This window comes from Anguilla anguilla, chromosome 10, assembly GCF_013347855.1.
Source record: "Anguilla anguilla isolate fAngAng1 chromosome 10, fAngAng1.pri, whole genome shotgun sequence".
Lineage (NCBI taxonomy): Eukaryota > Metazoa > Chordata > Actinopteri > Anguilliformes > Anguillidae > Anguilla > Anguilla anguilla.
The window spans coordinates 42,956,411-42,983,547 of record NC_049210.1 but is presented as its reverse complement, the minus strand read 5'-3'; the positions used below and the strand labels follow the sequence as shown (position 1 = coordinate 42,983,547).

Below are 27,137 nucleotides of genomic sequence, written 5' to 3'. Positions count from 1 at the left end.
TATTTTCATTGGTCAAATTCACGTCAATTCTTGGATGAGGCCTTTTCTGTTCTGTGATAGGCCCTCGCTGCAAACTGAATCTGCCGCCAGGAAATTGTCACTTGTCATATGATCAGCCAATGACAGGGAGGACAGCCAGGTTTCATGATCGTTGCATTCGCAGTGATATTAAAGGTAGAGAGTATATCCGTATTTGCTTTCAGTTTACACTTTGCTTTCAGGGTTGACACTGAGCAAGCGTTGTTAAAGTGGCTAATTGCGAACGCCTTCTCTGTCTTCTACTGCTCTTTACATTTGGAAGACATCTCAGGAGATGCATAGATGTCAGATGAAGGATGCTGATGTTTTATGTCTTATAATGCGCTACTGCTTTCTAGGTGGCGAAGGTTATCTCCATGGCGTTATGCCCAGAAGCTTCTACACGACATCTTCAAGTATTAAAAAGTAGGATGATATCTCACTAACTGCGCTTCAGTCGTATTTTTCTATAGACAATTTCCGATTGACATTATTGGTACAGGTAAGATTAATTTACTAACTTTAGCTGATGAGCTACATGCTCTTGTGAGTGTGCAGTCTATTCTCCTGGTATTTCCAGCATGATTAGTTAATGTTTATTCGAATACAATGGTACGACAGAGGTAAGGTTGTGTTCAAACTGCCAGATACCTCCGTAAAGCCCTGATAGGTGCAGAATACTAATGTTGCTAGCTAGCTGCTGGTAAACAGATCCTTTAAAGATGCTAAAATTGTACCTAAACCGTTTAACAAACAAAAGATAAAAACAGCTCCCCCTTCTGTGCTAATCAGGAATAACACCCAACTGAGGTGTAACCCGGAAGAAGAAGCCTGAGGTCGCCATGGGGAGTAAAGTCAGTGGCAAGATGGCCGCCGCCGGTAGGGTCGTTCAGGTAAATGTGCGACTCAAAGTAGCCAAATTCTTCATGTGTCATCAGTCAAACAGGGTACCAGAATGTGCATTTTATTCCCGTTGACTGAATATAAACCAACGGGGTCTATAATTTGCTTAAATGTTGTCATGACATACGGGAAATGTTTAACGTCCTTGTAAGTCAGGGAATAGGCACCCAGCAAACAGCTAGCTAGCTAACCACAACCAAGAGAGTAGCTAGCCAGTGGACTATCTAGGCAACTGAATAAAAGTAGGGTGTCTAACATTTATTAATAGCCAATGAAGCTAGCTAACGAAAGACAATTTATAGTCAGTGATTCCACTGTTCTGTTTTCAAATGGGACAAAAAGGAAACACCGAAACTAGTTGTCAGGTATTGGGATGAAAATTTTTCGGACCTAAACATTATGTCAACAAGTGTCCGCCGTGATGATTTGTTCATTGGGGATAATGATAGATAAGTTACATTTTACGTACGGTATTAATGGTGGATAATTACGAAATTGCGGACATTCTAGTCTGATTCGGACTGGCACAGGGAAGCTGATCTGACAGTTAGCTAGGTTTGGGTTATGTCCCCAGGGTAAATCCTGACCTTCCTGTGCATGAGTGATGGCCCCCTTTGAACTCGGTAGCCAGCTATAACTGACCAGCAGGATATTTGCAGTGACCAACGCTGCATTTTGAACTTGCATTTTGAAGTCTAGGGTATACTTTTTAGCTACACCGGTTGTTTCTGGCTTGCTTTTAACTAGCTAATTGCTTCATGAAACATTTTTTTCATTTTGTTTGCAACATAAATGCTCTTAGATCTTTGGTTTGCTGCATCTGTTAGTGGTCAGTGTTTCGTTTACTTTTAAGATCATGCTTTTGTGACAAACCTTCATGATTTTTCTTTCTGTGACATGTTGCTTTCCCTTTTTTGAATATTTTCTTTCCTTAAATATTTACAGGTCGTACGGCCTCACGCACCATTAATAAAATTCCCAAATCGAAAGGATATACCAAGGCCAAATGGTAAGACTGAAACTTAACTGTCAACATTACACATTTATTCACATTTGTAGTCCACAGCTGTGTGGTCTACATTGTAGTATCTAAGACTGCATGTCTTGTGATTGTTAACAAGGATATATCCAAGGATAATCAAGTAGATTTCTGGGAAAATCAGGCTCTTACATGCTGTTAATGGAATGGGATTCATGAAAGGGTGTGTCAGTGCCTGCAGGTTTCTGTGGTTCCCTTTCAAGGAGTAGCCAATTTTGGATTTGGAAACAAGGTGTGTGGGGTCTTTAGCCAATCACTGGGTTAAATTAAGCACTTGATTGCTGAAAGTCACTGCAACACTGCAGCCCTCCAGGACTGGAGTTTAACCTGCAGTCACTGCGGTCATCTAGGACTGAAGTTAAACCTGCAGCACACTGCCCCCTGCAGGACTGGAGTTAGTGGGTCTTTGTTTTTGTTTCAGTCCAAGAGGCACTGAAAATGGTGGCTGCCGCCTGCCTGCCAGAAACGCCACCCGTGGCGCAGACCTCAGCACCGTTGCCCCCGCCCTCTACGGCGGGGAGGCCCATGGTGACACTCAGCCGGCTGCCTGGCAACCCGGACACGGTTACCACGGTGACGGACTTTCCCCAGAGATACCGCAGGAGGCTTCTGACCATAGAGGAGATGGAGTTCATACAGGTGGGTGCCACACCAGAACACGGAGACAGGACATGGGCTCTGTGAACACCTGAATGGGTGGAGCTGCAGTGGTGACGGAAGCTTGTGTGTGAGAGCCAATTAAAAATGACTTTACTCAGCAACACAAAGGTGAGCTCTGCTGTGGTTGGAGGGTCACGGCCTGTTCCTGACCACAGTGTGCATTCAGACTTCTGGCTCGCAACAGTGACATCGACACCTTCTGCTCCTGGATGCCTGGCGTGTGTGTGCCGAATTGTGTTGCTTAATTGGACTAATTGCTGAATCACCTGTAAGCCTTTCACTGGCGATTTCCTAAACTACACACTGCAGTAAAAAAAAAAAAATTCTTGAGTACTGGTGTGCTGTGCTGCAAAAGCACAGCCGTCAGCTCAGCTTTACCACTCTCAGACGTGTGACTGCAGTCGAGCAGAGTGACCCTGGGGCCAGTTCATTATGAGGACAGCTAGCACACTGGAGCAACTGGAATGGATTGCACTGACTGCTGTAAAACTGAGCTCTAATCCCATTCTGTTTGTCTTTGTGCAGCGTGGTGGACCTGAATGAGGGGAAGATCCAGTGTAAATCTACCAAAGTCCTTATCTGTGGAAGTCTGTTTGTGTCTGGGGAGCCCAACCCATCGTCGTGGGCGCACTGCGTTGTATATTATGGCAGAATATAAATAAAATAATTTAATTTCTGGGGGAAATTTATACACAGTTTATTTTTAAAGGTGTTGATTGTGGTATTGCTTCCCCCTTCTGAATGCATCCAAGTAAGTGTCTGTCTGTCGCTTCATTGTTATCCCACAGAGTTCTTAAGGGAATATGGAACTGCGTCCTGCTGAAAGTGGAGAGTATATGTCACGTTATTTTACTTTTGCTTAGAGACGCCTGTTGGTGGCAGCTTAGAAGGAATGGAAGGTTTTCTCTGTAACTCTCACAGTAACGCTTTAAATTGGCTTTAAAGCCGATTTTCCTGGGTGTAGAATAGCCATTTCCCCGCACTGGGACTGGAACCCATGACCTCCTGGCGCAGTCTCAGGTGTTCACCATCACAGTACATATATGCTGGTGCTTTGCATAATGTTGCACAATTTACGCTACACCCCGAGAGACAGGGGAAGCAGAGGCTGAGTGGGACAGGAACTAAATCCAGTCTGATTATACCAGCAGCCACTCGCCATTCTGCTGCTGGCTGGTCTGGGCAGTGCAGGGTTTAGTCTGGCTGGAGAGAGAGGGCCTGTGTTCCGTCATGCAAGTGTTTGGACAGAGCTAATACAAGTTGGATCTGTGGGATTTATTTATTAAAATTGTTTTTTTGTTTTTTTTGGGGGGGGAGAGGTTTGGAATTTTTAATCAATAAAAAATGTATAAATGAGTGTGTGAAATGTGTCGTTTTATGATTCGGTTTGTTCAAACTGGTTTAAAACTTTCTTTAAAAAAAAAAAAAAAAAGAGAGAGATTATTTTACACCCTACAGGCCACACAGTACTACAGGAGAGCATGACTGTTTTACACCCTACAGGCTACACATAGTACTACAAGAGAACCAGTGGCTATTTTACACTCTATAGGTCACACGGTACTACAGGAGAGCCAGTGACTATTTTACACCTTACAGGTCACACACAGTAATACACCAGGGCCAGTGGATACTTCACACCCTACAGGCCAGTCACAGTATTGCAGAAAAGCCAGTGACGATTTTATACCCTTCAGGCCACACACAGTACTACAGGAGAACCAGTGGCCATTTTACATGAGAACATATGTAGTATTTCATATGTAATAAGAGCTGGTCTGTTCTTTTTGTATGGTTTATACCTCTGCTACACTCAGCTATTTTGATTGTACTTCACACATTTTTGGGAGGTATTTTGTAACTAAAAACATTTTAGTGTACTTTGCTGGTTTCTGTGCCTTAAAGAGCCTTAGTTGTTCCCACATGCCCAAAAAAGTCTGACCCGTGCCGTACAGGTCCCCCTGTTCCAGAAAGCTGCGGGGAGTCACCGTTCCTCGTCCAGAGCCGGCAGGAAGTCGGCGACGGTGTCCACCACGTAGTCGGGCACGCAGGCCGCCTCCTCGGACGCCGGGCTGTCCCTGTACCCCTGCGCCTGCTCCAGCGTCGACACGCCCGTCAGCGTGAGCACCGTGTCGACCCCGCACGTCCGCCCGAACAGGATGTCCGTCTCCAGGCGGTCGCCCACCATGACGGTGCGGGCGGGGTCCACCCCGAACCGGCCGGCGATGCAGTCGAACATGAAGCGACCGGGCTTGCCGACGACCGTGGCCTTGCGCCCCGCCGCCGTCTCCAGGGCGGCCGCCAGGCTTCCGGAACCTGTGGAGCGGGAGTGGACCAATCACAGCGTGAGAAACTGCATCGCAAAAAACGTGCAGGTTGGCACATCGTGGCACAGAGATAGCTGTGGGGTGTTCTCTGAACATCCTGGCTCCTAAAATGCAAACATACCCTCATATAAAGGCGCAACCACAATAAGCCAGGATTTTTAGTCCAGGTCTACTTAGCTTCAACACTAACCAAACACAGCCATGTCCAGCTTCAGTACTAACCTAGCTTCAGCTGTTTTACAGGAGTAGCCAATTTTGGATTTGGAAACTAGGTGTGTGGACTCTTCAGCCAATCACTGACTTAAATTAAACACTTAGTTGTTGAAAGTCACTGAAATACTGCAGCCCATCAGGACTGGAGTTAAACCTGCAGGCTTTGCGGTCCTCAGGGACTGGAGTTTAAGCTGCTGATGCTGGAGCCCTCCAGTACTAGTGTTAAAGCTGCAGACTAGGGCCGGTTCCGAATTGAGTATGGCTGCTGGAAAATGCCCGAGTGGCAATATTTTAAACCAAAACTGTCACAAGGCATGTATATCCACACAAAAGTGAACAAGTACAGCAGCTTGGAGCACGTTTGGCGATCTACAACAATGAGATAGACGGTTCTGCGCACTAATACTCACAACCTGTACTCAGTCTATATTGTTTATATGAATAATGACGTTACGGTTTCCCTGCAAGCCTTTATTTGCCAACATTTTCAATACCGTGATATTCGTGCGTAAACGCCTGACGCGGGGGAAGCTCCATTTATCTGTAATGCAGTACATTTTGGACTTGAGACGACAAATGCATTCAGCGTTGGTCATTGCAAGACAACGTCCAGACAACGGCTTAATGCAAAACGGGCCAACCTGGTGACACTCTGCCGCGTGGAAGCGGGTGCCAAGGGTCTCGGTCAGTAGCCAGAAACAGGCAGTCGGGATCGCGCAGGTAGCAGCAGGCTTTCGCCAGTTTAAGAAAATTCAGTTTGTCGTCATATCCGACCAGGACCGCCTTGACGTCCGAATCTAAGGGGCAGTCGTATATGGTCGCGCCGGGAATTTCGGGTTCTCTCCCCACAGCAGGCACGCCAGCTTCGTGCAGCTCCGTATACACTCCGTCGCCGCCGATGACATAAACCTTCCCTTGAACCTTGGCCACGTCTCGCAGGTAAACCGCCGAACAGTAAGCCGAGCTCAGGATGTCGCTTTGGACGACGTCACTGAAACCCAGTCGGGAAAACTTCTGCAAATAGCCGTCCCTCGGTCGGGTGCAATTGTTGGTAACGAAGAAAACGCTTTTGCCTCGCTTCTTCAACAAACTCACCACCTCCGGCGCGCCCACTACCGCCTTTTCGCCATTCCAAATCACCCCATCGCAATCGAAAAGCACGCAGTGTTTCGTATAAAGGAGATCTTTTAAATGGGTTCCAAGGAGCCTCAGGCAACCATGGCTTCTAACAGCGCCTGCCATCACAATTAAAGCGCTTTCACCGACTGTCACTCTGTCCAACCCTGTAAACCAGGGGAAATTACGTCACGGGCTATAAAAATAGAGAATGGCGCTTTCTAAACGACCTCTTTTTTTCTACCCGATTACTAAACTAAAGGCACATCGGTAAATAAGCCCATACGTAAGGAAGGTTTATTTGCACCTCAACATCAAGCCTTCGCTTGACATTAATCGCCACGCCCCCACAATGATATCCGCTCACAGTGCTATGGGAGCCGAGCCACGCCTACTCACCGCACTGATCCAATGAAACAGCGGTGCACGGCCCGTCAATTCAGGATGGTTGAGCAAAGCTTAGTCGCGAGCGTTCCGACCACAGCCCCCTAAATACTTTTGGGCTGGGCGTTCGCCATAAAAGTAGCACGTCGCTTAATGCATGATATAAATATGTATCAAATCATTAAAATGTATTAAAAGAAGCAAAGGGATTTGTCAGATTTGAAATATTTTATCCTACCGATCACTGTGTTCTGATTCCTGGAATCCAGCCTTGAGTTGAATAGTTTCGTCTATTGCCAACTCTTCAAAATGATTTATTACGCACTATGCACCTCTGTATAGCCAAAATGCTGCAGATATGAAAGTGAAAATAGTAAAATAATTTAAAGTTAAACAATTTTTTCAATTTAATTGTGAAAATAGTGAAGTTTAAATATAAGTCTAAATGTTTTAACAGCAAATGAAACCGAAGAATACTCACAATATTTCCAGGTTTATTTCTGGATCTGTACACCAGGTATTAAAGAAGAACAAAATACAAAATCCTCAACAAAACAAAAACAATTCAGTTTATGTACAAATATTTATAAACAATAAAGATTTCCTCTTTAACATTTCAGATATTAAATGCTGCTCTGATTGTCTAATTCTGGCTATATAAATTTATGTTTTACTCACAAAGAAAGGTTATTTTTCAAATTAACTGAAAACATCTCAACTGCAGTGGCGGTTAAGTTTTCCTTTTCATCTCAAAAACGAAATACAAAAAATATAGAGAAATTAATATGGTAATTGGAAGAAAAAAAATCGAACCCACATTGAAGATTTCTTTAAAAAGTCACATTTAAGATAAATTTTCTGGGGGTGGTTTAAAATACAGGTACTCTCCTAAAGATTTGTTTCATTAGGATACATTCTGAGCATTCTTTTTTTCTACTACACCTTTGTACAAACTTTGGATAAAATAAATAGGCCGTCACTGAGTCACTGTCTTTGTTAAGAGTCAGTCAGAGCTGCAACTTAAACAGCTTGATAGTCTGCCTTCCCGCTTTACCCCACGTACTGGGACAGTAACGAACATCCTTCAGATTTACCCTGCAGTCAGCTGTTATGTTAAGGACAGTTTAACCAAAAAAAAAATAAAATAAAATAAATAAAATTAAAATAAAATTTACAACAGGAAGCCAGTCAAGGAAACAAAATAAATAAGACTACTGCTACAGACAGAGCAGGACTTGCATTTAGCCGTGTAGCAAACATAGTGAGATGATTTCAGGGCCTGTAGTCACAAAGAAACACAGAGCAAGAATGCTGACTGAGGATCAGTTTCTTCCCAAATCCATATCCTTATCTCCTATGAGTGTGAAGGCAAAACTGGTTCTAGATCAGCACTTTTGAGTACAAGCCCCGGTGTCAGACAATCTCGCTCACAGGTCATAGTGGCATTGCAAAGTGGTCCCGCATTGTGTTTGACATGCAAACCTAGCATCAAACCCAATATAGTGTTTACTGTTCAAAAGAGTTACTGCATTCCAAACAATTTAGACTCCACCCACAGAAACCAGGCCTCAAGAAAGCCACACCCCCTTTATCAACATCTCCACAAAGCTTCAGAAGTAGTGATCTCAGATCAGTTCTGCCTGTTTTTTTTTTTTACCAGTGAAAACTGATCCTACATCAGCACTTCTACTCCGAGACACTACGAATATGGGCTCTGGTCACTAAAGGAGAAAACAAAATAAGAGTGCGCCCCCTGCTGGACAGCAATCAGATCTCAACTTCTGCAACAACCTTTAAGTGCACACAAGTCTCACTGACACTCCAGCAAGCAGCATACAGGCTGTATTTCAGCGAATCAAACAAAAAAAAAAAACAAAACAAAAAACAGAACAATCACTTAATACTTCGATAGGTAAAGCAATGTTTAGTGGTTTTCTTCAGTGAAAAGTCCCATCTAGCATGCATGGATAAATGGTTTTCTGCTGCAGACAATAATGAAGATAAAATAAAAAGTCAAACCGTCATGTCTTTTCTGTACATATTTACAAATTATTGCCTTATATCAACAAGGAATTTCAACAAAATCTTTGAACAGAAATTCACAAGTTTATGAGGTCAAATACTTAACTTTTTAAAGACTACCTGATGATTATATACAAATGCAATTCAGGGGCCACCTGCCTGCATGGGAGGGGGGGGGGGGAATAACCTGCCACAGTGAAAACACCACTGACCTCACCAGCATTCTCCATAGAAATAGAATTACTAGCATGGTTTAAAAAAAAAAAAAAAAAAAAAAAAACCATAAATCAATTTACATAAGTGCTGGAGGGCCACATCGGATTGGATCGAATTCATATATTAATATTAAAATGCAACGCTTCACGTACCATAGAGGCTGCTATTACACTAGTACATTAAGTAATTTTCACATACACATCATTTTTCATAAGGACTTTCTGCAGAAGGGTATTCTGGACAAGCTAATCAAATAGAACTCCACCAATCTAGTAATTCTACAGCTATGCTGACATTCCGCAGTGCCTCTGTTCTTCCTGACCGGGTTATTCTGGCTTCAGGTCCCATCTCAGAATGCATAGATAAATTAAGTAAACATGAATACTGCATAAATTAAACTGCCAACTATGTCCTCTCTGCCTTTTTCTCCTAAAAAGCCCCAAGACAGTACCCACCATGCCCTGTTTCTCAACTGTAATCAGTTGTCAGGAAAGTCTAGAGCTTGCCTTTAGACATCGGAACCAGGCTGCAGTACCGTTTCGCAGGATTGGTGTTCGTTTCTCTAGTACCATGACAAGGGATTGGTGTTCATATCTGTACTGTCATGACGTGTGACTGATGCACGCATACGTGTCTGTGTCTATAGTTACGCGATGCGGGCTTGCTGTTCGTGTCTCTAGTACCATGGACGCAGGACTGGTTTTCAGGACGCCATTGTGACCCGATGTCAGCAAGGAGATGGGGCTGCAGTTTCATGGCTATGTACAGGTGTACACTTAAGATTCAAATAACATCCCTGTCCCCAAAAACAAAAAACAAAAAAAAACAATTAATGGGGACTCATTGGAATAAAGATGAACATGCACATGGCTCAGCTTAGACAGTCAAAATAGTCTTATACACACAAGTCTCTGAGAAATGTAAAACGTGCCCATTGGTTTTTTAGCAAAGTTGTTCAACTGTACACTTTCTACAAAAAAAGGCAACACAATTTACTTACAAGACTAAGGCTAAAGTTGTGATGAGCTTGGCGCAGTCCACTACGTATTCTTTGCAATAAATACACACATAGCTATCCACAAACCAGCACACATTCACCAACACTGTTTCTCAGACATTTTAAACAAAAAAAGAATTACGCACAATAGTTCAGTCACGGAGAAACTTCAAAAGCAAAAAAAAACAAAAAACCAACTTTGAGTAGAAAAACATGGGTTACTGGGGTAGTCACGGTATCAACCTTTGCACTGTTTCAGGGAAGAACATTTTTTTGGGAAAAGCTGTCAAAACCAGTAAGTTAACCATCTGACCGTGATGATTACATTCTTGGAGGGACCTCATTTTGAATTCTGGCCCGTTTCTACAGTGCGGTGTAAAGCTGTGATCTGAGCACTCTGCTCACTTTTCTTGCACGAGCGACCGGGAGGATTTTACTCGTTCTCTGAAGCGTCAATCAAGGAGACCTACGCCTTACAAAAATTAGGCCACAGATAGCACACAGTCATAGTCGCTAACAGAAGAAAATCTCTTGACGTGTCAGTTAATGAATCCATTTTTTTTTTTTAAATGCTTCAGGCTGCCCCAAAACTACGTTGCGCCCATACAAACAGACAGTGAACGTTCTGGATCCAGAAATCCATCACTCATTTGGACATAAGCAACTCCCCTTCCTCGTGTAAGACGTCAAAATGTGCCGCACGCAGACCGATGTCTCCCACAAGGTCTGGCGATGCCGTTCTGTGGTTCTTCCCTCTCCCAGACAGAAAAAAGCCGTAAACCAGGACGTCTCGACGCCCCCAAGTGCGTGCTCGGGAACCCCACGTTCAGGACGTCTCTGCAGGGTCGAATGTAGGGGTTCAACACAGAGAGAACTGGGGCCCTCCGACAAAACGCTACAACCGCCAGTGTCTAAGCACAGCCAATCTGTGACCTGCAAACTCTCACCTTCCAAAGTACCACGTGAAACAACAACAAACAAAACACACATAGGAAAAAGGGGCGGAGGGGAGAGCCGTTTCCATTGGCTGTTCCGCGCGGAAAATGCTGTCATTGGTGTAAAGAAGCGGCGGGGGGACTTTTCCTCTTCACGTCCCAGACGACAGACCATCCACATTTAAAAACTGAAAAAATAAAAAAACCCAAATGGCTATATTTTCTCTTGAGAAATCAAGATTTTTAAAGTTCTATACGATAAAAGACATCACTGATGTCATAGTAAAAAAAATATTTATATATATTCATATATATATATATATATATATATATGTACACATTTACTCTAAATAAAAACTGAAATGTTTTCCAGTGAGTAAAGAGTGTAATGCGTCACTCGGCCTGTAGGGCGGCGTGCTGCTGGTGTAACGAGCGGAAACCGTTGGCCTCGCCGCCGAAGTCCGTGACGGAGACCGCCATTTTGGTGCCGGCGAGGCGGTGGGGGTGGCCGCGGGGCTGGTAGTCCACGCCCAGGTCCGTGACCGACACGTCGTTGGCGAAGGGCTCGGACAGGCCCAGCTTCAGCCGCCGGGGGGGGGGCCGGTCGCGGGCCTTGCCCCCCCGCGGGTCCGCGTGGTAGAAGCCGGCGTCCAGCATGTTCAGGCAGTTGGCGTCGCCGTTGGGCGCGAAGCCCAGAGCCTCGTCCCGCCCCAGCGCCCCCTGGTGGTGTAAGCTCTCTAGCGGCGCGAACCCGAACGCGTCCCCGGGACTACACACGGTGGCCACACTGCCACTCAGAGCTGAGAGGAGAAACAACATCACGCACACCGTTACCATGACATTACAATCATTATTACACCTTTTTTTTACTTGCTGTCGTTGTCGTTACTTTCTAGCCATCATTAATATTGTCATTATGATTCTCATCATTTTTAGGGGTCCAAGAACAGTAGTACTGCTATTGTTTGTTTTCCTGTTTATTATTATTTTCTCCTGCTCCGTCTAAACTGTTCGGCTCTTGCTGACTGCGCTGTGCTCGAACCCCTTTAATTACCGCTAGCATCGTTATGATATTATTATTTTTTTTATCGCTGTCGTCATCACAAACATTACCGTTACAGTGGAGTGATAGCGGTAAGGAATGAGCCGCCTGTAGCGGAACATGACTTCTACAGAGCCCGCTTCTAAACAGAGTACAGAATGTGGGCCGCACTGACCCCCGACCCCCGACCCCCGACCCCCCGACTCACCAGTGAGGTCGCTGGCGGTGATGGAGTTCAGTAAGCTGAGCTGCTGGTCAGCGTTGGGTTCCATCCGACCTCCGACCCCGCCCGGGCACACTGACCCCGCCTCATCCACAGCCAGACCCTCTGCTTCGTCCACCAGCCTGTCCATCAAATCCCTGAGGGGGCGGGACCAACACGGAAACAGGAAGTTATGTTAGACAAAGTACTTTTGTCACAACGCATTTCAACACCTATGCCACCCAAAAGCTCTGTATAAAGTACAGCTGTCAGAGGAAACTGGCAGAGGGAAAAATAAGTAAAATAAAAATGATTGTACATCCACCTTTTTGGAAAATAATATTTTTGGGCGGAAAATGATTCCACAACTGCGGGAAAGGTTAGGGCATGGGGGGGAGGGTAAAAACAGTCAGCCACGCCCAGCTGATCAGGGGTGGGGGCATTTGGGGGGGTGTAAAAACAGCCACTCACGTCACTCCCGGGTAACAGCTGTACTTCTTCTTCCCGAAACGGGTCTGCTGCACGAAGTAGTCGAAGCGCTCCGACTTCTTCCACATGTAGTAGAAGGCCACGCACTCGGCCACGGACCGGGTTCGAACCTGCACGCGGCGGGCGACCGAGGCCCAGGCGAGAACCAGAGAGGAAGCAAAAGCAGAAGAAAGAGGTCACTTCCTGCACAGATTCGGGTCACTTCCTGTATAGAGACTTCCCAGCTAACAGGGCACGTGACATTCTGTCAAGGGAATCATTATTATTGAAAATAGCACCAATAATAAAGCATTTTATTAAAACAGCACTTCTCTCAAAGTACTTCACAACAATTAATACAGCAGGAAAGTACGAACACGGTGTACAGTGATGTGAGCAAATAGAAGTGCCTCCTAGTGAGAGTGTGGTAGGTCTGTCCCACAGCTGGCCTCACCTTGTGTTTCTGTATGAGGTGGAAGTTCTTGTCGTAGATCTGAAGCGCGTGCTCAAAGTTTCGGCATTCGTCCTCCGTCCACGGAAGCCCCTCTTCTGGAAGGACAGAGAAAAAATGGGCTCGCGTTTCTCCACGGGAGGGGGGGGTGGGGAACAGAAAGACTCACTCTCCCAGCATCCCACGCAACTCACCCTTCGAAGACTTCGCGTTGCTGCGGAGTGCATCGTGGGTATTGTAGTTACACTTCATGAGTTCGTACAGCGCCTACAGGACAGACAGAAACACTGACGTGAAAACAGGCTTCCAGAATTAGATTAGAAGGATAAAGAGCCTAAGAAAGAGAGGGAGTGAGAGAAAGAGAGAGCGAGACAGGGAGCAGGAAAGAGAGAGAGAGAGAGAGACAGAGAGAGAGAGAGAGAGAGCGAGCGAGCGAGGCAGAGAGGGAGCAGGAAAGAGAGAGAAAGAGAGAGAGAGAGACAGAGAGCCCAGGTGTTCAGGCGTACCTGCTCGTTGTCTCGTACGTGTACCCCCGCTGCAGCACCAGTGGTCTTCCCCTCAGGCCGTAGCGTGGCCTCCCACAGGAAGTCCCGCACTTTGCTCTCCGCCAAAACGCCGGGCTTCCACAGCAGCTGGTCTTCATCCTCATACACTGCAACACCGCCGCAGGACGTTACACAAACGTTACACTGCCACTACACTGATGTTACACTAATGTTACACTGCCACTACACGAACGTTACACTGCCACTACACGAACGTTACACTGCCACTACACTGATGTTACACTAATGTTACACTGCCACTACACGAACGTTACACTGCCACTACACTGATGTTACACTAATGTTCCGCTGCCAAACGTGAATTATACTAACATTATATCACCATACAGGACATTACACCAACATTCCCTACTATACAGGCCTTATGCTAACATTACACCACCAAACAGGCATTACACTAATGTTACACCACCACACAGGACATTACACAATCATTACACCATCCTACAGGCATTACGCAAACAAACCACGTTGCCCTACAATTCAAGTGACCCCCAAAACTCACCCTTTTCGTTGTCGCGGTAGTGGCACAGGCGAGTTGGGACTTCAGCTTGGTACTCAGACCCCACCATTATCTCCTGCAGAGAGAGAAAAACAGTGAGGGCCAGTTCATCCATGGCCACGGGTTCGAGCGGGGCTGCGTCTGCAGAGAGACTTGCCTTTCTGGAATCTTCCGGGTTAACCCCGTCCTCTTCCCCCTCAGACTCCTTGTCTCCGTCATAAATTGTGTTGGCTGAAACCATGGCAACAAAACACAGTGAGAACACAGAAGCGTTTTTGAAGAAGCCCCGTCGGGTATCGAGTTTTCAGATTATCCGTTAGTTTGAGAAACGGACAATATAATTTGATCTGGCAAACTGGCTCTGTGTGACCATGGGAATGTTGTCTCGTCTCTCTCTGCCTTCCCCCCCTCCCCATTAGCCATTAGCCATGAAAACCACTAGATTCAGAACATAAACACACTTTATGTTCTCCTCGAACCCTACTGCAATCTGCATTTAGAATCCATATTTCAGTCCAGGGTGGACCACTAGCTCTTCAACTCCAGCAGGACTTACATCTGAGGGTTCGAGGGAAGAAGTCGGTGGCCTCGTGTGATGTCACCGAGGGGGTGAGGTCATCTGCCGAAGACTGCGCCTCTTCCTCGTAGTCCCCCGAAAGCAAGTCTTTCGCGATTTCCTCCTGAGGATGAGGACACGCATTACACACACGCACACAACAAACACGCACGCACACACTATACACGCACTATACGTTCACTGTACGCACTCACTCACTCACTCACTCACTCACTCACTCACTCACTCACTCACTCACTCACTCACTCACTCACTCACTCACTCACTCACTCACTCACTCACTCACTCACTCACTCACTCACTCACTCACTCACTCACTCACTCACTCACTCACTCACTCACTCACTCACCTTGTCTAAGGTCATGTCGGGCAGCTCGTCGGGCAGCTCCCCTGACGACTCGTCCATGCTGGACGCGGCCGCCGTGCTGACAGACGCCTCGTAGCGGTAAATCGCCAGCAGCTCCTCCAATGGCATGTTACCTTCCTGTAACCAAGGAAACGGCAGAAACCGCCACAAACACACATTAAACATAACCGCTGTATTATCTTTACTAAATCAAAAGTGGAACTGTTGTGTTCGGTGAGGAAGAGCTGCCACAGGTGCGTAAAGGGGGAAAAAAAGGCATACGCACTCTAATATATTATAGAATATAACATATAATATATTATTACATAAAAGTTGGTACAAAATTACATTACAGTGAAAAAATGTGCGAGTGCTAAGTGCTACACAGAGCTCGGGCAAATGTTTCAGCTACATGCTGCAGTTCTCCGAAATATAAGTTAGTATTATCTTCACCATCCATGTGGATTAAGCTCATACTGTTTCTGATCGTTATTAAGAGCGCTGGGTCAGGAATATATACACCATAGATTTAATCTATTTGGGTTGGCGACTGACCAGCTTTGGAGTCTCAGGGTCTACTCTAATCTGGTGCTTGAAAGTGACAGGATGGTCTGCACTTGTGCCTTCGGCTTTGGTTTGAAGCATCCATCAAACAAAAATGTAAATCAATATTCTACAATAAATAAATAAATATAATTCAACATTTCTTGAGAGACATAAGCCACAGGTGGAAGAAGAGAGAAGTGCTAGGCTACCTTCTCCAAATCGGCGATTTCTGCGCCAAAGTTCTTCTCTCCGTCCTGAATCTCTTCGTCCTCCAGAGTCTGTTCGTCGTCGTATTCATGCACCAGCATCTCGGCCGAAGGATCGAAGTCGTGATCTTCCGAAGACAAAGAGCCGACTGCACAGAAAAACACGCAAGTAGCAACACACTGCGGGTTCGCTGGCGTACTTGGCCTCAACATCACCAATCCTCCATTCAAAAATTAACGGAATATAGGCCTATCCGCATATGAAGCCACTTGAGACTGCTAATGTTGATGTTATTGGTGTCTGGGTCATTCTTAACCGTTTGACACATGGAGTACACATGGAGTTTAAATGAATTACTGCTACGTCAGCATAATAATAATTCATTTTAAAAAAACTAAGATATGAGCATCGAAAATCCATTTCAAAATTTAAATGTGCAATAAACCATTAATCGAGGACCTGTTGATTCAGATCTTCAGATTGGCACATTTAGATGTACTATATGAAGACCAATCTCACTAGCATGTACATATTAAAAATGAAAACAATCTAAATGGACCACGGGCTGGAAACAGTAATCGACAACAGGTAACGTCAGTGATCCAACAGGTTTGCTCCTGTAAAATACTGTAGCTACAGCTCAGTCCAGCGATTTATTTTTATTAACTAACAGCATTTATCAACGGAAAAATTCAAACAAAACGCATAAAATAGACGGCTGGATGAAAAACGTTTGAAATAGGGAAAAAAACTCACCTGGACTCGAACTTCCAAAGGAAGCCTGAGGAAGAGAGAAAAAGGCAACGAATGAAAAACAACATTTTTCCGTAATATTTAAATTCTCCAAGTAGCCTAACGTTTAGGCGACCACAACCACTGTTGCATTACAGCACACAGCCTGCTATGCTGTCAACCCATCATCAGAATTATGAAATAATTAAATAAATATCTGCGCTCCGTTTTTCCGCTAGGCGATGGCTATTTTCACGGATACTTGCTAACCGCTTCGTGTCGGGAGACTAAACTCAATGTCAACGCACTACCTAAATCGCGACATGAAAAATCACGATAAATGCGTCTGATGTTTGAGCCGCGTAAGCGAACTGGCCATAGCGTCGGCGCTCACAATTAAGCTAATCAAGCAGAGCCGAGAGCGACCATAAAAACAAACACTCTTTCGATTTGCGCGGCCAGCTGCAGCGGATTCTCTGACCAACCGCCCGCAAAGATGTCTTCAATATGATCGAATAATAAAAACGCGTTCATCGCAATAAATGCACATAAAAATACATTTTTCCCAACTGGTGGGGTTTTCTCCATTGGGTTGACGAAACATTCTTGCAGTCTACGATACATACGCAGCGGCCTAGCACCGCAGGATCCCGCTATACGTTTACACATATTTCACAATTTTATCCGAGTTAATTTTGCCACCGAAAACAATACAAGACACATATGAACCTTAATTAACACAATCAGTTAAATTAAACTCCATTGTACCGGTTAGAAATTTTTAAAATATCCATTTAAAATCTGATGCTCCTTCCCTGTTTCCTTTCTTACCTCCGCCATATTGGTACCTCTAGGCTAATAAGCGGAGTCCAGCCCGGTACCCGGATCGACTCGGTGGACCAATCGGAAGCTCCGGCTCCGCTCTTCGTGAGAACTTTCAAACTGCGCTGCGGGAGAAGTGCTACGGACAAGAGCTGCATTTCAGATTTAGTCTCACCTTCGTCTCATTTTATCCGTAAAGCCTTGCGGACCTGCAGGTTTTTAAAAAATGTACACCACAAATATGCGGGTGTACAAAGTCAGACTAGATATAGACGAGCAGACGCAGTGTGTTTACAATAACCAGCTCCCGTAGTCTTGCTTAAAGTCGCATAATGTTTTCGGGAAGTTTCATTTAGATCAATGTAACGTGACAGAACTGCATTCCTTGAAAAAATATGACGTAATATGTAGCCTTGTTAAATCATCACACATTCTAGGTAGCCTACTATTAGACATGTGCAGCGGCATTCAACTAACCTGAACCGATTCTGGCTACATTTAAAAAAACATTGCATGCACATTGTTGACTTGCAGGTTACCAGTAGGTTTGGGGAGAACGAGGGAGACATGTCAGTCACCCCAAATATTTTCATATGAATTAACTGATCCTTGCTAGTATGCTTGCGAGAGTTGATGCTTGACATAGTCCAACAGTGCGTCTCCCCCAAAGTTCCAGTGAATCCTACACCTGTGCGTGCATGCAGACAAACACTCACCAATACACTGTGCTGTTGTATGGTGGCTGTGTGTGCTGCAGTGGTTGCATGTAATGTAATCCAACGTGCTGTCAGATACAGGTCTGAAGTATTTGGCCTTCGTTGTTTAAGAAAATATGCGGGCTTACCTGATCTTGTATAACACACGAATCACACGCGTTGTTCACATATCCGTCATATAGACTGTATATCAGCATAGCTACAGAATGTTGAGCTTCAATGCAGTGGCGGGGTGGAATTTCCCTTACAACAGCAGTTTTCAACCTTTTCTGATCCAGGGTCACCCACCCAGGCTCAAAAGCACCCAGGAGAAGCCCATTATAAGTTCAAAAGGGCTATAAAAAAAAGAAAAGTTTCATATTTTGAAATATGTTCCCACTGGTCATTGCATATCAAGTCTGGCCAGTGAGGGGCCCTCTACAGTTACTCTTATGGACCCCCCTGTGGAAAATCCAGGCCTTAACAACACTGATCATGCAACAGTATGGGTAAATGAGGCGATAGGGGGAGAGAGAGAAATTAGCATGCTACAACTGCAAGATTAATGAGGCCTTCCAAATGACACCATGACCTCCTTTGTCTATGTAATGTGTATACTGGTTGCAGAGACCTTTTTGGGGGCAGGTGCTCAAAGTGGGATAAGGGCCCACCAACCTTGAAAAACTGTTTTACTGCACCCAGTTATTGTAGAGAATATATTTTGCCGAAGTGAACGAATGAAAATTAAGGACAGCAAGGATATCAGATCAAAGGGGCACATCGGACTCTTGGAGGGGCAGGTGTATGCAGGTTCTTATTTCCAACAATCATACCTGACTCAATTAGCTAATTAACTGTCACACCAACGCGACTTTACTCTTAGATTAGACTACAGTAAAACATTTCAGACAAAAGAATGGTTCTCATTCATGTCAAGAAATTTTGTTAAATTGCCATATCGCATAAATAATTATTAATTAAATGACTGAAAGCAAATGTCTGAGTGGAATCCTGAAACAGATCTGACTCTAGAAAGCCATATATCCCTGAGAAATGCATTTCAGACTCACGTTCGATATATATCACAGTTTCCTTGCAAAGGTTATATTTTATTACAGTAATTGTTCTCGTAACAGTCACAGGTGTCCAGCTAATGAATCACTATGCAAATCTCTCCTCCCACCAAACTCCTTTGCATCTTGTTCTCCTCAAATAGACTATCTTCGCCGTGCGACTTCCTCTGTCTCGCTCCCCTCCGGCACTTTAAGGCTTGTTTGTGCGTCATACGCCTCACCATCCCTTCTGACTTTGTGAACGGCCCCCAACTGCTGCATACGCCCCACCACACACACGCACACACACACACACACACACACACACACACACACACACATCACGTACATGCACACACACACACTTGCACACGCACACACACTCGCACACACACATCACGTACATGCACACACACACACTTGCACGCACACACACATACACACACACACACGCACTCTTACTCACTCCACCCACACACACACACACATCACGTACATGCACACACACACACACACACTCGCACACACACACACACACACACACACTCGCACGCACACACACACACACTCTCGCACACACACACTCTTACTCACTCCACCCACACGCACACAGACCCCCTCTCAAACTCACGTGCAGATGAGGAATTTAATTTCTAGAGAAACGCAGATGAAAGTATTTTTCTATCTCTGTTTCTGTCGGACCAATAAAGCTCAATTGAAGCTTTATGAGTCAGATGGATTTTTTCTTGTCATGAGTTTAAAAGCTTTTCCATCATGTTTGTTCGTTGTCACGCCTGAATTTAAATTTCAGTTGAGTGTGTGTGAGTGTGTGTGTGTGAGGGTGGTAGAGTGAAAGCTCTGATTATTCTCTCTGCTCTTGTTCATCTAACTCACTGAAAGAAAAGTTAAAATTGGCTTTGTGAAGTGGTTTGGTGATGTCATTCCATGAATAACATTGCGATACGCAGTTATAGCATCATGCATACGGCTGGCCTTTGGCTTTAGAAGCGATTTAAGTTGAGGCACTGAATAAGGGTGACTAATCATCAAGCAGTTCCCTGGTCCCAAAGGCCTCCACGCAAATGCCTGGATTTAGAAGTGTATCCAAAAATAGACAAATCGCTCTAAAAGCAGCCATCAGCAGAAAATACATCGCTGGTAATTATCTTCGTCATTATTGCCATCGTCATCGTCACAATTACCATCAACATCATTATCATCATCTTATTTTAATTTCATCAATTGTCTGAGCTTTGGAAAAAAAAAATATATCCATAGTATTAGGATAAATTGTAAATCCTAGAGGTGAGATTTTTACTATAAGCCCCTTGGGGTTTCTTACCTCTCCTGCATAATCCCTGCTATGTTTGTTGTTACATACTTTTGGTTTATCACTTACTTTGTGCGAATAAATAAATAAATAAAGATTCATCAGCTTAACCTTGATCATCATCTTCATCCCAGCTGGTTTCATCCCACTAAAGATCCTGGTGCTAACCCCAGCAAAGCCCCCTGCCCCTGCCCCAGCAAAGCTCCCTGCCCCTGTACCTGCCCCTGCCAAAGCAAAGCCCCCTGCCCCTGTACCTGCCCCTGCCATAGCAAAGCCCCCTGCCCCTGTACCTGCCCCAGAGAGAAGGAAAGAGGGGGTAATAGAGGGTATATAGAAGTATGCTTCTGCGTTACCCACTGTCAACACTTATGAGGAGCCGCAACACCTTCCACAGGTCGTGATCATGAAAAAATAAAAAATAAAAAATAACGTAGCATATGCTTAGGTAGACTCCCATCTCTTTATTTTACATTCTTTTTATTATTTAACTTCCTAAACATGTGGAAACCAAAAGTCCAAACTTTTTAATATTCTTGGTGTTGCGCATGTTGTATTGAATTCTCTGCATCTGCCGCAAACTAAATTTCTTGTTGGCCTCTCAACACGCCACCAGGTGGCAGTATGATGTCACAGATCGTCTATTACATTCGTTGCCGTAAAATTCTGCTCTCAGGCTAAGTTAAATGCTGGCAGTCAAAGCCAAATGGGCATTTTCGGCGGTGAACTGCGAGTCACGTACTTCTTCCCTGTCAACACAGCGTTCCCGAGAAAGTTACCGGCACGCTATCAGTTGGACACAACGGAATGGTCAGTGCGAGATCAACTTTGATGGAGTACTTTTAACTCTACTTGTAACCAAAATGTAGGAGGCTCAAGTCCTGGGTATGACACTGCCCCTGTACCCTTGAGCCAGGTACTTAACCTACATTGCTGCAGTATATATTTAGCTGTATAAATGGATGCAATGTAAATAGCTGTGCAAGTCACTCTGGGGTAAGAGCATCTGCAAAATGCCAGTGATGCAATGCAATGGATCACGCCAAACGTGTTTTTTGTTTTTTTTACATTCAGCAAACATATTCCCACTGGACCCTTTTTACAACGACCAGCTGAGCAGGTCTGTGCTTTTAAAATCCTACCTAACCCCCTGTCATGTGAGTCTGGCCCCCTTAGATTGCAATGGTGTCCACCTGTCACCTTGCGCCCCCTCACCCACCCACCCCCCACACACCCATTTTCCATCTCCAGTAAAGAAGCTTGTTATTCCAATACTCCGGCCTGTTAGTGATTGTTTCCCCCGTGCTGCTGGAATCCCACAGTCAGACACGTGTTCCACGCATGTGATTGTGGAAGGGTGCCCTCGCTCCAGTCTCTGGCAGACGCCCCCCCCCCCCCCCCCACCCCCCGTACACCCCCGCAGTGAGGCAGGAACGTGCTCTCTGCAGCCGCATGCCGGGGGGCCTGGGAAATTTTAATGAGACTCAGTGAGTGATAGCGATATTCACTCCATAAAGAATAAAATACTGTAATATTCGCTATATAAAGGCAAAAATACTGTAATATTCGCTATATAAAGACAAAAGTACTGTAATATTCACTGTACATAGAGAACAATACTAACACTCATTATAAAAAATATGATATTCACTCTGTAGAGAAACACTGTAACATTCACTATATATAGAGAAAAATACCGATGTTCACTATAAAACAGAGCAATACTGTAATTTTCACTCTATACAGAGAGAAATGCTTGTAACAGGTAAGGAACAACCAGCTGGGAGTGATTATGCAGTTGGCTGTTGCGGCTGAATCTGAGCAGGCAGAGGCGTGTGGATATGGCCTCAGTCTGACGGAGTAGCAACGCTCATCCTTCGGCTGTCGGTGGCGGGCAGGTCATGTGACCGGGAGTGTTAAGACGGGAACACTAACACCGAGGAGACAGAGCGTGTACGTGAGAACACGCGGGTCTGTTCTGCCACACACCGAACGCGTCACACACCTGTGCGATTCTCTGTGGGGATGCTCACCTGCTCTGCATAGGAGGGAAAGCATGACTGTGGCTGAACTGATGATAAACGATAACTGCCTGCAAACTGATTTAAAAAAGGTTCAGAACAAAGGACTTTGGATTAAGGCCGTGTGTTAAATCGATTGGATCTAAGACGGTTTGAAAGGATAGCTGGCATGTTCATGGGATAGCGGCAGTTTCTATCACCAACCTTTAAAAACCTTCTATTTTTCTTGACTATTAATAGGCCTACTTATACAGCATAGACATGAAATACAAAGCAGCATCAAATACAAACATCAATAAGAGTGTGTGTGTGTGCGCGTGTGTGCGAGTGCCTGTGTGTGTTGGTGTCTCCGTGTGCTGCACTAAAATACACCAAAAAGAGGCCGATTCAGTTCTGTAATTGAACCACCTACATCAGCCATTATCCCCCAAGGGCTCCTCTGGCATTACAAAAAAATGTAAAAATAAACATGCCTTTAATGTGTATTTATAGTCAGTGTTGTGGGATAGAGTGAGACATGGAGAAACGCGTGCGTTTCTGCTCGCGCCTGACGAAGTTTCAGCCGCGAGGAACGGCGTTGCGGCGGGGGGGTGGGGGCGAAGCTAAGCTATCGGTCCGCCGCAGGGCTGCGGTCTCGTTTAATTTATGGAAATCGTCTCCGTGCGGCGGTCACGGTCGCGGCGGGCGGCGGGGCGGATGTGAGTGATGAAGCCTCGCCCCGCGGCGCTGACGGCGGTAATTACACGGCGAGGAAGCGCCGGCTTCATTCGGGGCGCTATCGACCAACAACAGCCCTGCCCGTTTCACCGTATTACATCACATACATTTAACAGATGCTCCCGTAAGAGCAGTGGTGATATAGCCTACACCAGGCTAGCATCACTCACAGAACGCCATTAAAGCTCCAGTATAAAGCTAGATGCAAAAAGTACAGAGGCAGTGACATGAGTTTTGTTGTTATGGCTCTGTGGGCTACTCCAGCACTTTGGATTTGAAATAAAACAAAAATATGAGGTTAAAGTTGAGACTGTCCACTTTAATTAGAGGGTATTTACATCCATATCTGGTGATCTATGAATAAATTACAACCCTTTTAATACATATAAAGTAAAAGAACATGATTGACAAAACAAAATTGCATCACTGTCCGAATACTTTTGTATTTAACTCTCGTTGAACTATGCCAACCTTGAACTGTGACATAGTCATGATTGTTATTCATGATTATTCTGCAACATAATTGACACTACCCATAACGCACCACAAAAACAATGTATCAGAAGCAGTGTAATATGTTCAAGTGTCCAAAACGGGGCTCATTTTTAAACTCACTCATTTGTTTTTTTTTTTGTTCCCAGCAACACAGGCTTCAGTGGTGTCTGTTTGTGTCACACTGGGAGAGGAAGCCGAGTATGAGACATGGAGACTGCAGGTTTGATTCCAGTCCAGCAGTATGCTGTAGCTGTGCCACAGATTCTTCGGACACGGCGGATAACTCAGCTCTGTTCCGAACAGTGACAGTTCTGTCTCCCTGCCTTTGGAGCTGGAACATTCCAATCTGATGAATCTGAAAAGTCATTAGGGGAGGAGGGGAGGAGGAGAGGGGGGAGGGGCGTGGTCAAGTACAACACCAAAAACAGACATGCACATCCCATCTCAGGTGCGGGTGCGAATTGAGAAAGTAAGCGTGCGATTTACTCACAGTGCAAACTGGGGAGACCCAACAGAAGGCCCACAGTGGCCGAACGGCATCGGTATTTATGTCTTAGACATTTTCTAATAAACAGGCATAGCTGGAGCAGAGAGCTGTGGGCCCTACTTTTTGTATTCGCCGGTACATCAGTGTTGTAACACTGCCGCCGGAAACTCCCGTCACCAACCAGAATCTTTTGCAATTAAGAAACTCTTGTAGTTAAGAAGCACAGAGGACAGAAGAAACGCAGGAGCCGAGCGTCCGTAGAGCGTAAAGCACCTGCGGTTGTGTCCTCAAGTCCTCAACCCTTATCCCGAGCCTCAGTCGCAGATCTGCCTGCCGCAATTTAAAAAATGTGTCATGCCGATGTTTTACATGGCGGTGAATAATATTACAGCTCAGAGCACGCATTAGCAGCCATTCAAACAGCAGCTGTAAGTGCGTCATGGCCTGGAGTTTCATTACAGTCCTACGCCAAAGGTGAAATGAGGCAGAAAAGTGGGGTTCAGACTAAAGTGGTCGAGTTGTCGTAAGGTTTAAAAAAAAAAAAAAAAAAAAAAAAAAAACCGGTTCGTCTTTGTCTTTCAGTGCCATCATGTTCCAGCATAGTGCTGGTCCATCTGTTACAATTCACAAGTGAAAATTCTCATTCCAATGCGCAGTCACGCTTGTGCCACAATGTTCATTTCTGCTTGCCAGAATCGCTGGTGCTTGATTTTTCCATCTCCAACCAACCACATTCAACAAAATGTCATGCAACATATTACTTTCAGCACATCGGTAATGTATGTAAAACCATGATTAGAAAATGTACTCATTAGCGAATATTGGAACAATTAAAACTCTTGTTGTGGGAGGGATGTGTGAAAAAAAAAAACATTTCAATAACCATGTGACACAGGTAGTCAATACTAAAACCAATGTGACACAGTTAGGTCTGCAGTGTATGGTAGTCATTGGGGCTGGTTTAAAATAAAGGTTTGAAAGGAACGTACAAACTGCACTACACTTTCACCTCAAGCAGTGCTACACCTACCAGCATTCTGGGAACATTCTGTCTCGCTCGGTTTCTCTCTCTCTCTCTCTCTGCCTCTGTCTCTCTCCCTCTCTCAGTTTCTCTTTCATGTACTTGGAGAAAATCCAAGAGGCTACAAAATGTTATCCTGATACCCAGACCCAAAATGTATATTAGCACCTTTTTTGGCACAGATCCAATGAATGAGCAGGCAAAGGTACAAACCCATTGGTTAATTCTGACCAGTCATTTCGGCTGAATCAGTGAGCACTGGTCAGTAGTACTTTGCCAATAAACCCTTGTGATGCAGATTTCATTGGCATTAGTAACTGTTATAATGTCCAGATACATGCCTATTTATTTACTTATTTATTTAAAAAATTTAAATAATAAATTAATAATTAATAATAATAATTGGTTATTATTAACTTAGGGTGCACTCTAATCTGGCAAATTATTGACCTTTAGCGACAGTAATGATGGCCTGTTTCTAGATTATTCTAAATTCTAAACTTGCGTAAGCTTGGCTTGGTGCTCGGATACCCGATATCAAAAGCTCACTTCTCACGGTGAATAAACACCTGCGCATTCAATCCCATCTGACACAGTGCACAGAAAAACCTGCTTGTTTCTAGATCAGATGCATCTCCCCCCCGTGATTGCTCTTCACCCGAGTGAATTCAGAGACGCAGAATGGCATTCTTTTGCTCATACTCACATGTGACCTAAGAACAAATGTCACTGGCTGTCTGTGTGAGTGAGCAGTCCCCTGCAATGTAGAGCTAATATTTTATCAAATATTTTATCCATTTTCTGTACGTGTGTGTGTGTGTATGCCTGTGTGCATGTGTGTGTGTGTGCGTGTGTGCGTCTTCACCCACACTCGTAGAAATAAAGAATATATCGGCGATAAGGTCCAATGTGGTTTCCATAGCAACTGTGATGGGGGCAGTGACGAACAGCCAGGTACGCATTCACAGAACGCCGGGCTCGTGGTACGGGTTCGCCCGCTCCGCTGCCTCAGGTGAAGGGAGGACACGGCCTGTCCTCCTCAGATCTCACCGTCCGTCCGTCCGTCCGTCCGTCCGTCCGTCCGTCCGTCCGTCCGTCCATCTGTCTGTCCGTCCGTCTGTCTGTCTGTGGCACATCGCAGCTCTCTCACTCCCCTGCCCGTCGGACGACCGGCTGATGCACACGAAGAGCGCACCCACAGGCCGAGCCGCTCTGCCCCACTTTCTCTGAGCGCAGTGGGACCCGCGTGAGGGTCTGTCTGAGGGCTCGGGTTCGTCCCGCGTAGTTTGGGTGTGAGACCCGCCACCGGTCCCCCTCCAGCGGCACGACCCGCGTGCCTGGCGCCCACGGGAACCGCTTTAGGCCATCAACCCGCTAAGTGGTTCCCCAGGTCCGAATCGAGGGGAGAGAGCCGAAAAAATCGAAGCGCTCGACAAATAACCTGAGAGAGAGAGAGAGAGAGAGAGGGTGGGGGGGGAGAGGAGAGGGGGAGGGGGACAGAGAGAGACAGAGAAAGGGAGAGAGAGAGAGAGAGAGAGAGAGGGTGAGGGGGTGGGGAGAGACGGGGAGAGAGAGAGAGGGTGGGGGGGTGGGGAGAGACGGGGAGGGGGAGAGAGAGAGACAGAGAAAGGGAGAGAGAGAGAGAGAGGGGGGGTGAGGGGGTGGGGAGAGGGGGAGGGAGAGAGAGAGAGAGACAGAGAGAGGGAGAGCATGAGTGAGAGAGAGGAGGGGGGTAAGAGCAGCTCTCCCTGTTGCAACTGGGGGCACATTTCAATCCGAGCTGCATTGATCACATGACGGTGGGGTTGGGTGGATTTTTTTTTTTCCGATCGGTTATCGGACTGATTCTGACAACCATAGCTCACATTCGTGTGAGACGACCTCAATCTCAAATGAGAAACATCCCCCACTTATCTCTGCCCCTCTTTCCTTCTCTCTTACACACTCACTCTCTCCCTCTCTCTCGCACCGCAGACATACAGTATCTATGGCCAACATTAATCTTGTAAAATTTTGTGCAATTTTAAAAT

The 27,137-nt window shown here is 45.4% G+C and overlaps 3 protein-coding genes across 7 annotated transcripts; 1 reads left to right on the top strand and 2 right to left on the bottom strand.

Annotated features, from left to right (window-relative positions):
- The first annotated feature begins 68 nt into the window (after window positions 1–68).
- mrps36 (mitochondrial ribosomal protein S36) lies at window positions 69–3,736 on the top strand. 4 transcript variants are annotated; one of them, XM_035379809.1, is made up of 6 exons: window positions 69–174; window positions 378–444; window positions 811–911; window positions 1,867–1,930; window positions 2,382–2,599; window positions 3,146–3,736. In XM_035379809.1, exons 3-6 carry the CDS (start codon window positions 861–863, stop codon window positions 3,161–3,163), a joined length of 351 nt encoding a protein of 116 aa, XP_035235700.1. In that variant the 5' UTR covers window positions 69–174; window positions 378–444; window positions 811–860; the 3' UTR covers window positions 3,164–3,736. The 4 variants fall into 4 exon arrangements, with proteins under 4 accessions (XP_035235700.1, XP_035235698.1, XP_035235699.1 ...); XM_035379807.1 differs by having other exon boundaries at window positions 70–174; window positions 378–520; XM_035379808.1 differs by having other exon boundaries at window positions 109–444.
- Window positions 3,737–3,882: 146 nt separating this feature from the next.
- On the bottom strand, window positions 3,883–6,651 carry LOC118206758 (pyridoxal phosphate phosphatase-like). The gene is made up of 2 exons (XM_035379800.1): window positions 5,802–6,651; window positions 3,883–4,936 (listed from the first exon to the last, which is right to left on the bottom strand). Exons 1-2 carry the CDS (start codon window positions 6,400–6,402, stop codon window positions 4,605–4,607), a joined length of 933 nt encoding a protein of 310 aa, XP_035235691.1. The 5' UTR covers window positions 6,403–6,651; the 3' UTR covers window positions 3,883–4,604.
- A 485-nt stretch (window positions 6,652–7,136) lies between these two features.
- On the bottom strand, window positions 7,137–17,371 carry mier3b (mesoderm induction early response 1, family member 3 b). Of its 2 annotated transcripts, none has more exons than XM_035435544.1 (13): window positions 17,302–17,371; window positions 16,495–16,519; window positions 15,741–15,886; window positions 14,989–15,123; window positions 14,618–14,741; window positions 14,219–14,292; window positions 14,065–14,137; window positions 13,500–13,645; window positions 13,188–13,260; window positions 12,997–13,091; window positions 12,546–12,673; window positions 12,081–12,232; window positions 7,137–11,630 (listed from the first exon to the last, which is right to left on the bottom strand). In XM_035435544.1, exons 1-13 carry the CDS (start codon window positions 17,308–17,310, stop codon window positions 11,224–11,226), a joined length of 1,587 nt encoding a protein of 528 aa, XP_035291435.1. In that variant the 5' UTR covers window positions 17,311–17,371; the 3' UTR covers window positions 7,137–11,223. The 2 variants fall into 2 exon arrangements, with proteins under 2 accessions (XP_035291435.1, XP_035291436.1); XM_035435545.1 differs by lacking the exon at window positions 17,302–17,371 and adding an exon at window positions 17,239–17,279.
- Window positions 17,372–27,137: the final 9,766 nt, after the last annotated feature.

Excerpts from the sequence above, each read along its gene's own strand:
- mrps36 (XM_035379809.1), top strand. The coding sequence starts at position 861 with ATGGGGAGTAAAGTCAGTGGCAAGATGGCCGCCGCCGGTAGGGTCGTT. Across the intron at positions 912-1,866 it reads CCGCCGGTAGGGTCGTTCAG|GTCGTACGGCCTCACGCACC; the intron begins GTAAATGTGCGA and ends AAATATTTACAG. Across the intron at positions 1,931-2,381 it reads GGATATACCAAGGCCAAATG|TCCAAGAGGCACTGAAAATG; the intron begins GTAAGACTGAAA and ends TTTTTGTTTCAG.
- LOC118206758 (XM_035379800.1), bottom strand. The coding sequence starts at position 6,402 with ATGGCAGGCGCTGTTAGAAGCCATGGTTGCCTGAGGCTCCTTGGAACC. Across the intron at positions 4,937-5,801 it reads ACGCGGCAGAGTGTCACCAG|GTTCCGGAAGCCTGGCGGCC; the intron begins GTTGGCCCGTTT and ends CCCGCTCCACAG.
- mier3b (XM_035435544.1), bottom strand. Across the intron at positions 15,124-15,740 it reads AAATCGCCGATTTGGAGAAG|GAAGGTAACATGCCATTGGA; the intron begins GTAGCCTAGCAC and ends CCTTGGTTACAG. Across the intron at positions 13,646-14,064 it reads CTACCGCGACAACGAAAAGG|TGTATGAGGATGAAGACCAG; the intron begins GTGAGTTTTGGG and ends GCGGTGTTGCAG.